This window comes from Pleurodeles waltl, chromosome 2_2 (assembly GCF_031143425.1).
Source record: "Pleurodeles waltl isolate 20211129_DDA chromosome 2_2, aPleWal1.hap1.20221129, whole genome shotgun sequence".
In the NCBI taxonomy this organism is placed as follows: domain Eukaryota; kingdom Metazoa; phylum Chordata; class Amphibia; order Caudata; family Salamandridae; genus Pleurodeles; species Pleurodeles waltl.
This window is the reverse complement of record NC_090439.1, coordinates 699,037,345-699,051,044: the sequence shown is the minus strand read 5'-3', so window position 1 is coordinate 699,051,044 and position 13,700 is coordinate 699,037,345. Positions and strand designations below refer to the sequence as shown.

The following is a 13,700-nucleotide window of genomic DNA, read 5'->3' as shown; positions in this document are numbered from 1 at the left end:
CTTACAGAGCAGCCTTTGTTCAAAAGTACCTAAAACAGTAAGGGTACCGGTCCTCATAGCTCACCCGTACTCACAAAGATAGTGTTTGTCTGGTTCTGTCAGAGTTTACTCACACTGCGAGGACTCATACGGTCCTTATAGCATGTGATAAACACACACACACACACACACACACAGATCCACACACACACTCACCCTTCCTCACATTCTTTTCATCCCACATATAGTTGTAGTGTTGACTGAGGAAAAATGTAAAAACTTTTGCATGACATTGAGTTACTTTTCCGACAGTCTAACTCATGCTTACCTGAGCAATGGAGGGGATATTTCTGTCCCAACAAATTTCACATTGCAAAAGTGCAATAATCTGGAAATCATCTAAAATATGTTCTACAAAAGTGTCTTTTTCGGAATATCCTAAAAAGTAAGCATCATCCAGTCAAAATATTCTCTATTGCAGACTGTCCGAAAATACACAAACTTAGAAGATCTCATAAAGACACATTCCTTACATGACCATTTTTCAGTTAAATTCTGAAAAATATCATTGCTACAGTCATTTCTGTAAACACCAAATCAAGGAGACTGTACTTAAAAATGTAAATATAAAGGGTTGTTCGGAGCAGACAGCAAAGTTCAGCAGAATTCGTTTAAACAGAGTTTCCTTTTGGACATTCACAGGGGGCACCACTAGAAAGTGATTCTGTCTGATGGTGAACGTGGGGCAAAACTTTGCAGAGAAAAATCAGCACACGACACAAAAATATGTCTGTGAGGCAAAAATGTGCACATATTTTTCTTTTTGTAGATTTCTAGTGAAGCAACTCACCCGTTTTCACGGATAAGGAAGGGGAAAAAAAGTGGCAGGTTTTACAGTAAGGTTAAAAAAAAACATTGCCGATTTTCTGATGACTGTTTCACACAGTAAATGAGGGAATACATGCCCTCATTTTGTTTTCAGTAAAACTTTGCCTCCCAATGCATATTTGCCGGTGTCTAGAGACTTGTGGTCCAATGCGTGCATCCAGTGCATGGGGTGGTGTGGGACTACAGTGCCACTCCAGTGAAGTGGACAACTGCATATGTGGATTCTAGTTAGCTTCTGGTCTAAAGACTGTTAGCGGTGCTTGAAGGCGGCACTGCAGAGTTTCTGCTGAAAACTCTACGGTAGCAGGAGCGGCGCGCGGAAGGGGCTTGACAGCGTGCTGGGGGAATAAAAATTCAATTGATTAAAAAACAACACACTTACCTCGCTTGCTGCCAACACCGCCGCACCGCTCCATCCGCTTCTCTGCTGCAGGCACAGGCTCCCAGCCTGCGGCCCATCCTGACACTGCTCAGAGCCACGTTAGGATTGGCCGGAAGCACCCAGCCAGGGCGCTCTCAGGCAGACTGGGAGCCTATGCACGCTCTTTCCAGCCTGGCAACTGAGTTACTGGACTGTAGAAAGCCTACTGCACATGTGTGCTGTGCACTCCTCCTCACTGATCGTCACCCCCGTGGCCCGCCCCTTTACAACTAAATGATAATAATCACTGTTTATTATTGTTTTCTTGTAAAGGTTTTGCAGCAGCCACTGCTGACAGAGGGGCAACACTCCTCCGCCCTAATTGAGGAGCCATCCCTGTACGGTAGAGGGATGTCTGGGAGGACTGTACGGATGCCAGTGAGAATGTCAGCATCATACCCCCATCCATTGCTGGATGGCCTCATTCCTCCTAGGCCAAAGGCAGATAATGCTGCCCATGTGGAAAGAGGGAGTTTATTTATTGCAATCCATTTCACTCACTGTAAGAGCCGGACAGGAATCTTTGTCACCGGCATAGCAGTGATTCTGTAATAAAAATCATAATATGATACAACAGTGGTCACATTTTAGGGGGCTGAAGCATTATTCTGCTATGATGTCCATGAATGATAACCTATACATTCGATTCCTTCTTCAGATAGCTGGAAATTATGGGACAGAAAGGTACTGTTTGTCAATCTTTGTTTTCAAGAACCCGTGGACTTGCCCAAGTGTGCATTATATGCCTTTTACATCTGTTTATGTATATTAACAAGTTGGTATTAATTTTTCAGAATTAACTAATGAAATACAAGACAAATAAAATTGCATGAGGAGGAAATGTAGGCATTAGGAACCTTTTGTTTTGTATGCAAATGTTTGCAATTCTTAAAGCCAAATATCATTCCCTAATAATATCAGCTGCATGGCGTGACCCTGGGAGATCTGCAGTTCGGAGCAGTTCAGCAAATTCCACTTCACGTGCTTCAAAGCTTGTGCAGCCAAGCATTTCATTTTGAGAGATTCCACTGTTTATTCTACTGTGTCCCCTGCGCCTGAGCAGCCAGGTATAAATCACTGGGCTGAACTCCATTTCCTACAAGAAGGCAGACTAGAGATGAAGACACATTCTGTTATCATTGTACCGGGGCCCTAAGTGGAGCAAGCGCTAGATTTCCTCAGAAATACCCAGAGCCCTGACATGGAGTTTAAGGGTGTTACGCGTATTGCCGGTGACCTAAACATGTCTGATGCAAACTACAACCCGCAAGTCCTTGTAATAGGAAAATGTCTCCCTGGTGTGAGGCCGGAGACTCTGAGCATTAAGTTAATTTTGCCCTGGATTTCTGAGCTGTGTCCGCTTCACCCCGCGGAAACGCCGTGAAGCATACAGCTTGTGACCGAATGACAGAGAGGAGGGGGTGCTTGAAGGGGGAAGGGAAATGAGATGTGTTCAATTAGAGTATGACAGAAAGCCTATCTAAATATTTGTCACAGCGTTACCTTTCGACTACAGTAGGCGTACTAGGGGATCCACTGTCGCAGAAGGGAAGGAGGCTATTGTGAAAGTGTTCAGGGTCATTATGGAGGCCTTCCAGGTCAGATCCTCCCACTGTAATTCCAGATTAGTGATTCTTGCCTTACTTTCCACGTGCACAGATTTCACTTTCACAATCGTTCTATCTATATGTGCCATTTCTGTGCCTCTCTGAGTCTGGGCTCCTGGGGTCTGTCTCCCTGTACAATGCATTACCCTGTTCACGTCCCACTGTAAAGAACTGCTATGCCAATCTCCAGATTTACTTAATGGAGAGCAAGCTAATACTGACAAATATACTCAGTACATCATTAGACCCAGTTAATGTTATGCAGAAATGTACAGTCACGGACAGCACAAACTCCCACGCGTTTTCCCCATGGGAACATCTGAAACACGAAACTATATGTGTACTACTGGGATTTCTTTTTTTAGGCTATGATCGTATAAATGCAGATTTTAATTTTTTAAAATATGGAACCATTATTCGAATTCAATGGTGTGCCACTGCCACATTTAAGAACCTCAATGGGCAGTTAGGAAGTGAATTGTGGAATTCTCTGGACGGGAAATGTATGCAACTGCTTACGTTTGGGGACCTTACAAATATGTATGAAGAACTGTAAAAAATAAACTAATTACAAATTCACATCATCGTCGCCTTCAGATCTTGATTTCTGTGCTCCCATTTCACATGGACCCTCAGCCCTGTGCATCCTCGTTGTATGTGCACAGTGCCTTGTTTTAGCACTGTTCCTAATTCAATAACATGTTTTGAGATGCCCTGTAACACTACTAATATTTTCTGTAAAGCAACCACTGCTCCTTTGTGCTAGGTCCGCTCTACATCAAATAGCAAAAAAAAGAAAGAAAAAAACATTCTGTAGCCTGAATTTCCGTGCCTTGTTTAGTTGTAGTAAAGCATGCGATTCCCTTGATGAGCGATTAGATATGAGCTTGTAAATATCTTGTGATTAATCAAAATGAGTTGTTCTGAATGTAGAATAAGTCACCTTCACAGATGGGATGCAGCATCAGAGTTATTTCTGAATATTTATTTTAATCCTTTCTAAAATAGACTTGTTCTGTAACCGGATTTAAATCAGATTCCGCCAAAGAAACAGCTGCATAAGAGAAGAAATGATGTCTTGCAGATGAAAAAAAAAGTAGGGCGGGAACTGGAATGGAAAATTACAAATTGATCTTTCTGTTTGAAATAAACTGTGTTGGAAACATTTAATAAGAGATTACCAACAATCTTTGATCTATGTATAAATACTTCCCATGTTAGAAAACCTGGCATTTTAGTTGTTGTCAGTGCTCCTAACCAACATTTCATGCATTGTCAAATAGCTGATTGTTAAGAAAAGTGTATGTATTTGTAGATTGTGTTGCTTTCAGTGATATGGTTTTCTCTTCATATAATTTTTTTTCTATCCTATAGTACAATGGCAAGTAATATTTCTACTAAGATTGCCAAACTAATGTTAAAGTTAAGGTGTGTGCTCACCTTACTGATAAGAGAATCCCCCATCCCATGATGGTGACGAGTGATGGCTGTAGTATTTAGGTCAGAAATATTAAACTAGGAAGAGGGTTGGCCAGATCCCAATGCGAGCTCTATCCTGCTACAGACATATGAGAAAAACTGTACTTTACATCAACCGCAACTCTTGAGTTGCCTCATGTAAAGAAAATACTTTTGAGGTAGTTTCAATGCAAATGCTAATATTCCTTTTATCTCCATGGGTTAAAATACCTTTGCCTTCTACTGCAAAACTTGGTTTATGTTCATGCACAAAGCAGGCTATCCATGATTTATCAATGGCCAGCTACATGTGTAACCCTGCTTTTTACTGCTCTTTTTAACAGAGTGCATTGACCACACTATCCTCTGTCCTCTTGTACTTGACTGAACATATGTGCAGCACGCTAGGCCACGGCATGCCGAGTATGATGCACTGCAGATGTATTTGTATGGGTGTTTTATTCAGAATAATCTATCCTCAGCTGTAGATCTGAATGTGTTGAAGTACATAGTTTGAACTGGGGCCCCACAAACATAGACAATCACTTGTCAGCACAGTCTGTATTTGCAGAAAGTATTTAGCGAACAAAGACCATATAGCTTGTAGCCATTGTTTGAGCATAATCGTGACCTGTCTCAATGACCAGAGTTCAGAGGACATGCCTGGAGATCAGAGTTTAGGGTTGGTGGCATTGGTTTAGGTTTGAGAGGATGTTTGGTAGTGAAAACAGACTGTGGGATTTGCCTCGCACAGATCCTCCAGAGATGGTCTAAAGCTTGCAGATTTTGCAGCCATAGTCTCTGCTGTGTGCGTAAATACAAAGGAGTATCCACATTTTCCACCAGGAACCTGGGGTCATCGGAATATGAAGTTAACACTGGCACCCGGAGCTGCTTAAAACCGGCTACAAATAAGGACAAATAAATGCTATCACATACTTTGCACAGGTAGCTATGAACTGACATTATGTACAATAATGATACATTGCAAGATATATAAATTCAAGAAAGACATTTTACATGTGCAAAACGGGCAGCTCAGTGACACGTGAATGAGTAAAAACAAGCGTTTCATGCTCAAAACTCGGTTCATACACAACATTAGATTAGTGTGTGAAACAAGAACAAATCCTAAATAGCAAACAAAAGTAAAGTACTAGTTTCATATCGAATGTTTCTATGTTGTGATACTACTATGAACATATCGAAATGTGGTTCAAAAGGTGGAAGTCAACAGCAATTCGACCCAAGGGAATATGTAGGCCTTCCTCAGAATGGGTAACTGTTTACCATGAGGACCGCCCATGTCCACAGATGATTCTTGAGCACTGGCCCCTGTTCCCAGAGACGGTGCCATACCTTGCTGCACCTTCAGTTTCACTGGGACCTCTGTCCCTCTCCTGTCCTTCCATCAGGCCTGAAGCCACCTGTTCCTAAAGGTTTAGGAACCGCCTGACCCTTCTGAGATAATTATATTCTCAGGATTATGGGCCAGATGTAGAAAGCTGTTTGCATGGTGCAAACTGCGAAAATCGCAGTTTGCGCCATGCAAAATAGCCTTTTGTGATGCACATTCACAATTTGCGAGTCGGAACCGACTCGCAAATTGTGAATGCGACTCGCAAATAGGAAGGGGTGTTCCCTTCCTATTTGCGACTCGCATCGCAATGCAGAATTGCTTTGTGACTGTGAATGCGGTCGCAAAGCAATTTGCAGTTACCACCAGTGTCATACTGGTGGTAACCCATTCGCAAAAGGGAAGGGGTCCCTATGGGACCCCTTCCCCTTTGTGAATGTTGCCAAAAAGGGTTTTTCAGAGCAGGCAGTGGTCCAATGGACCACTGCTTACTCTGAAAAACTCTGAAAAACCGAAACCAAACAGTTTTGTTATTTTTTTTATTTTGCAACTCGTTTTCCTTTAAGGAAAACGGGCTGCAAAATAAAAAATAAACTGCTTTATTTAAAAAGCAGTCACAGACATGGAGGTCTGCTGACTTCAGCAGGCCACCATCCCTGTGAGTGCAGGGACTCGCTATGGGGTCGCAAAATGCGACCCACCTCATTAATATTAGTCGCACCGACTCGCAATTTCAGAATCGCAAATTCTGACATTGCTACATCTGGCCCTATGTGTTTTATTTCAAGGTGTTCAAACCTCATTGCACCTTTCCTATTGTATTTCAACCTCGTCTCAATACTTACAGCATTTGCCACATAATCTACTGCGGAATTTGCAGATACCACAATTTTTTTTATTTCTAGCTCAAATATCTGAGAATAATATTGCCAGTGAATGTGTTGTATAATTTATTTTTTTACTATAAAATTTCGCAAACCGTATCACATAATTTCTATAACCTTGCTGCATAATCGTAGCTGGTAGAGTTTTGTTAAATGACTTGGGTGCTTGGGGGCTTTCACTACGATGATGAAACCCATATTTCACAGTGAACCGTGAAACATTTAAATTTTTTCTCTAATGTCTGGAAAATATGGTTATATTCATCAGTTCATTTTGTGCAGTAACATCACCTAAACATGTTGCATATGTACTTACATTTTTATATCAGCAGACACCCTGATAAATCTTTGTGGACTGGATTAGAATCCAACAGGGTATTATTGCAACATAGTACCCTTATCTGTTTCATTATTTTGCAATCTAAGTGAGCAGGTCCATCTATACTGACTCCAAAGCTGCAAACAAATTTTATCATTTTAAATAGTTGCAGCTGCCCTTCTTACTCTCACGTGCCCTATTGTAGATTTTCTTCTTCCTTGCTTCTCGCCTCTCAAGTCACAGCAGTTTCTTCACTTCATCTCCTAGCCTGTACCGCATTCACCACTTTCCTCTACGCCTCAGCTCTCTCTCATCGCCCATTCCCCCTTCTGTAGTTTCCCTTCTTTTCTTACCTCTCTTCTAACAGATCCTTTGTCAGCTCTTTACTGAGGCTCTGTCTTCACCTCTGCTCCTGTAGCCTCCATTCTCCCCCTCCCTTATCCCCTACAGCTCCCAATTTACATCACAATGCTCAACTTACAGCTGCCAGTCCTGTTCTCACCCCGTACCGAAGACTCCAATTCGTAGAGGCATAGCTTCCATTGGTACAGCAGGTGCAGTGGCACCAGGGCCCACAGGCCTGAGGGGTCTACTGAACCGTGATTATTGCTGTATTTCATAGCTTAGGCAGCAGCTGGGGGACTTTTTCGTCCTTGCACTAGGGCGTATGACACACTCCCTACACCACTGCCCATTCCCCTATCCCATTTCCATTGAAGCGATCCTCCTCCCTCTCCACCTCTTCTTGAATCTCTTCCTTGACCTTTTCGAGACCCCTTTAGTCCTGCGTTGTGCTGTCTCTAACCTGAAACGCTATTACTTAGGCCAGTGGGTGAGGGGCACTTTTGTTCGAGGCATGGCTGTAACAACCTGTGTCCCGCCCCTACGTGCGCAGACGGGTCTTCGAACCTGTACTGTGGACACTGTCCGCACACTGTAATCATGCTGTGTCACTCCTCTGTGGTCATTCTAAGCAAGTACCTAGCCCACATAGAACTTGCTCCTGTCCTGTACTTGTGTTTCCAAATTCATAGCTTGCAAAGCATAGCCTAGCATGCAAACAATACCATTCTTGGTGACGAGTGCTGTGCCACTGATAAATGTGAGTGGATCGCAGACAGCTATATCAAGCTGCAAATCTGTGCAAGTGGGTTCCTGAGATTATGAAGATGCTGTGTTGTTGCTTTAGCCGAACCAAGTGCATGCTGCATTCTTGATCATTCAGAGTTATAATTTAATTCTCACTTTCATACAGTACATTTGACCACTCTTTGACCAATCCCCAATTATGAGTGGCTGAGTCCAATCCAAGTCCTTCAAACACCCTTTAAATATAAGATATTAAAATAGTTTTGAGCCCAGAGTAAACAAATATCCTCACTGTATTCTCTAACTGCCCCTGAAGTGCTATAAAATTGATCTGTAGGTGTTATAAAACCTCTCTAGTGACAGCTTCTACTGAATCTTTAAAGCCCTCTCCGATTCATTAAAAATGCCACTCTTGTGAAATACTTGTTCTGTCATAATGTCAGGCAATGACACGTTGTTAAATTAATGCCATTTGTGGCAAAATGCTGATTAAATTTTCTTTGAATGCTTTGTTCTTTGTTTAACTAAGTTATCACCTGCGTGCAAGTTCCAAATATATATAGGTATGTACGTGGGAGTCTTTAATGCACTATGCAGGTGTTTTGATGCATAAACATGTATCATATACTGCAAAGTGCTATGACAAGAAACAGATATTTAGGGTTAACTCAAATAAAAGGCGTCAGTTTCTTGTTTCCTGCATCCCGATTATCCGAGTCTTTTGGAATTGTTTTATCATAACCTGCAGCTTAAGTTGACATGCAAATTGCCTGGCTGCCAAGAACAAAGGCGCTGAGAGTAAGACATGCAAACAAGCAGGGAGTAATTGCCCAGGCTATTGTTATGGCTCATTTAATGACCTCATATCTGATGATTTTTTGAAAATACAGGTTTCTCTTGATCATTTATATTCTATCTATAATCCCCAATAAAATGTGAAAACATCACATTCGGCAAAGAGATCCCGCCATCTATCTTGTTTATTAATCACAACTCCGCAGAGCTTGAGTCCAGTGATGGGATACGATTTAATCTTCAAAACCATGGATAAGGCTTTTATTGCGGGTTGTGTGTATTTCAATATTTATATGGGTTCAACATTTTTTTATCGTTCGCTGTAAAAAGTGAATATAATGTAACACCAAGTGTGCTATCTCTTCAAATGTTTCTTTAGGAGAAGAGCAGGAGAACCGCCATTAGAAACTGGATGGATTCCTTACCTTGGCTGCGCGTTACAGTTTCGCAAAAGTCCTGTAAATTTTCTGAAGTCGCTGCAGAAGAAACATGGTGATATCTTTACGGTACACCTCCTTGGTAAGACAACATTTCTTTACTTCTAAACCTGGCTGCACTATAAATGTGCTCAAGAAGCTGATGTGCAAGGATGCTTTGCATCATTGTCCTAAGTCTAGAAGAATAAGTACAGTACAATTCCAGAGGTCCTATCTACACACAGTAAGATAATCTGTTTTGTGAGTATGTATTTCATCTGCTCATATTAAACAAACATGCAGTCTTTCTTGCTTTCGGGCGACTGAGACTTGACTGTTAATAGTCGGACAACAATTGTACTTTTCTTAATCTGATACTCTGTAGACTGTTGTCTGATCTGTATTTTTAGATTACTAGTACCTTAAAAAGTGTTCACAAAGGTCTGCATGTGTTCCATATTAACTCAAATGATTCTCAGGTTTTTCTAGGAAAAAAGGATCACATGCTATTGACCCCATCAAACATATAGTCAAATGTGTTTCTTTCTCAAACCATCAACCACCAGTGTTCAATTCTATCATCACTGACTGGCATATGCCCCCTCATCCACCTCACCCTTTAGGGGTTGATATCCAAGCAAACAAATGTGGTGATGGTTTTGCATTCCAGATGAGCTCCCACATATGGTGGAGGAGTCAAGGTCTTACTTCAGGGACTCCAGAACAAGGATGGGGTCACAAGCTTTCCTGTGGCATTCCTTACTTTCAGACATGAGATTTGGCAATGGAACCCCACAGTCTCTCCTGAAGTATTTTGGACACTGCTATTCAATTAAGGATTATAATTTGTCACCACGCAGATCAATATTTCTCTAAAGCTGTTAGGGGTCATGCTCTGGATTATAGACTACCAGTTTAAAGGGTGTTACTAGGACATCCAGATCTACCTGCAAATTTCTGTCAGTATGCAGACAGGTACACAATTCAAGCTTAATTTCATTTGAGATCTTAACGTGGTTATCCAAGACCCTCGTTAATCACTGTCAAACAATATACAAGTAAATATCATGGCTTAATTAAATCTATTTATTTGTGATAGTGTGTTGAAACAATACAAGATCCGGTTCTATTTGCAAAGTGCATATTAAAGAGTGTATCAGTTAGTTGGATCCAATACCTGTGTGTGCAACTTCCAAGGCAACATAGATTGGCTGAAGTAAGCTTTTTCTATTATTAGAGATTTTCATCACCTTCAGATGTAATTTTCTTTCTGTGCCAAGCCCAGTCAATTACATATGTCCTAAAACATTTTTCAGAAATGTGTATGTGAAGTGGATAGGGAATAAGGCCATCGAACCCCACTTAATCCAGCATGTTCTTGGTGTAATCATTGGACTTTGCTGACAGCATGCTCCATCTCATTACTCAGCCGTGATTTCTCCCTTTCTTTTTAACTCCACACCAACCCATAGAGGGGACCTGCAGGAAGATCTCCTTGCTTTCAATAACTGGATCGCTAATGAATTAGCCCAAGTTACAACTTCAAAGAACATGCAGGGGAATAAGCCATCTGCGCCTTGGGTCACACAGGCAACTGGGGAACAACGTTTGCGGTGTAAGCAGGTGGAATGTACATGGTGGCAAACGTACAAGCCAGTTGACTTGCATTCTTTTAGAACAGTCTTGAAAGTTTATCATGCCCAGATTAAAGCGACCAAAAAGGCCTACTTCACAGCTCAGATTACTGATGCTCAATTTGACCAGAAAACGATTAAGATCACTAAATCCTTTTTACATTCAAAGGCATTTAACAGGGATATACCTGTTTCCCAAATCCTCTGTGACCAAATTTTTCTGTTTTTCGAGGGAAAATTTGCACTATCGAAAAGGAGTTTCCCTGTGTGATACCACTGATAAATGCAGATCCATTGAACTCATCCTCAACAACAGCGACTACAACTCAAATGTCTTTTCAAGAAATAACTTTAGCCCAATCTCATCAGGCTATTTTATCATGTAAATTAGGATCTCCTAATGATCCTTGCCCCCCTCAGGCCTTCACAAAGTAGTGGATATTGTGAATCCCTTGATTAATAAAGTCATGAATTCCTCGCTGGCCAGCGCAGAGGTTCCACAGAGTGGAAACTAGCAGTTAGTAAATCACTTCAAAAAGGCTTCTAGCTGACCCTACTGTGCTATCCTACCTTTGCCCTATCTCTCTCCTCCCCTTGTTAAGCAATATGCTCAAAGGATTGGTCAACCAACAAGTAATCTTGTTCCTGGAGCAAACCAAGGTCCTTCATCCAAGACAATCTGGTTTCTGATCTAAACATTCTACTGAATCAGCCCTACTAGAAGTGGAAGACACAATGAAACTGATCTTAGATCGGGGAAAAAATGCAGTCCTGATATGACTAGATCTATCTGCTGCGTTCAATACCATCTCACATGACATCCTGCTTCAACAGATAAAGGAATGTAGTATATTGAATCTTGCTTTGGCCTGGATTAAATCTTTTTTAACTAATTGCTGCCAATCAGTGTTGTAAGGACCTTTTCACTCTCCCGAAAGAAGTGTAACATCAGGGATGCCACTCGTCATTGAGTCCAGACTTGTTTAATGTATATATGACCTCTTTAACCACCAGGATCTCCTCCTTTGAAATAGAAACAACATCTTATGCTGATGATACACAGTTGATTCTTTCCTTAAACAAAGCATCTATCGGATCTGAGCTCAATTTCAAAAACTGTCTCACTGAGGTCACCTGCTGGATGCAAGTCAATTCTGACTGCTGTCCGGTAAGTCTAACTCTTTTACATGTGCTCAATGGTGATGGGACTCTCTGCCTACCCCCTACCTTCCAGCCATGGTGGAGGTAGCAAAAAATCTTGGCATAAAACTTGAAGCTGCCTTGTCTTTTCACCCCCAAGCTACAGCCGTAGCTAGCATGTGTTCTAGCTTTATGCATTTTCTTTTAATTCCTTGATTTTCTCCCATTGGCTGCTAGTAAGACAGTGGCTTTTGCTCTTATTACCTCCAGATTAGGCTTTCACAACAGCCTTTATGCATTGTCTTCAAAGCAAACCCTTCACAAATTGCAAGTAGCCTATCATGCAGCAGCCAGACTAGTATTGAAACCTCTGAGATGGTCATCTGCATCAACTGCATTTGGCTCACAGTGCATAAAAGTGTTCCCTTCAAAATGCTGCTATTGACATGAAAATCTTCTTAAACCCCCTTCAGTTAGATTGACAATGCAAGGTGGAGATCCTTCTCATTCCGTGGCACTAAGGCATGGAACCAACTTCCCAGGCACCTCAGATTCATTTAATCAGAAATATCATTTAAAAAGAAACTAAAGACATGGCTCTTGATCGCTCCAGATTAGCTTTGCTATCCACTTATCCTTTATTGGTCTTTTCCTACTGTTTCACTCAGAATTCCAACACAAGCAGGGCACCTGCGTTCATGCCAGGATGTTCCTTGTGGGAGTTGCAGTGTGCTCTACAAGAACAAATAAAAAAACATACAGGTAATCAAAACTGTGACTTTGTCTTTGGTGTATATTGCCTGTCCCGCATGCAAAATTTAATCAGAAGTTTTCTCATAAACTCTCTGCCCTGTGAAAGCCTCCCATAGGGATCCCTCCAAGATTCTTCAGCACCAGTGTGTGCTGGTTTCGAGCTTTAAACTCTACTTAATCACCTGACCTCTATTTTATCTCAATGTCTCCATCTACATCTTCTCATATCCATTTCCACTACTTTGAATATTAGGCTAAAGTACTTTTATATTCCTGATTAAGTTATCTACGTCCTCCTCATTTTTTAGGCTATGCTTTTGTTGTTCTTTTTTGTTAACAATAGTTCCACATGACTCTCAGTATCGACAGAAATCTTAACTGGACTCTGCACACAGACTTTGTTTCTCTTCCACTCTTCTGTTGCATGATATACATCTGATCCTATGATACATGAAATATCATTATGTGAAATTGTCTTCATCTTTAGACCAGTTGTGAGGGTTAGTTGTTTAATTGAATGTGTTTGGAAGTGAATAAGCATTTTTCTCAGCTTCTTTTGGTTCAGATTTAGTCCAAATGGGCCTTGAAGTACCCTTTGAATCTCCTGTTCTGGGTCCATCACACGCACTCCCTGAAATAGACTGTCTTTAATAAGGTTTATCACAAACATTTTGATATTACTGCACTCTGTTTCCTCAGGTATGTTCAGTATCTTAATGTTAATCCTCCTTGCCTGATTTTCCAGTTTCTCCATGGTATCAGTGATGACTATGGGCCTGATTCTAACTTTGGAGGACGGTGTTAAACCGTCCCAAAAGTGGCGGATATACCACCTACCGTATTACGAGTTCCATAGGATATAATGGACTCGTAATACGGTAGGTGGTATATCCGCCACTTTTGGGAAGGTTTAACACCGTCCTCCAAAGTTAGAATCAGGCCCTATGTGTTGACCTTTTA

General features: G+C 41.4%; 1 protein-coding gene across 1 annotated transcript in view; it reads left to right on the top strand.

The window, feature by feature from the left end:
• Positions 1 to 13,700, top strand: part of CYP7B1 (cytochrome P450 family 7 subfamily B member 1) — an 808,916-nt gene that overhangs the window by 434,471 nt on the left and 360,745 nt on the right. Inside the window, exon 2 of the mRNA XM_069220257.1 lies at positions 9,177 to 9,316. Coding sequence (XP_069076358.1) covers positions 9,177 to 9,316 — 140 coding nt within the window. The remainder of the gene's footprint in view (positions 1 to 9,176; positions 9,317 to 13,700) is intronic.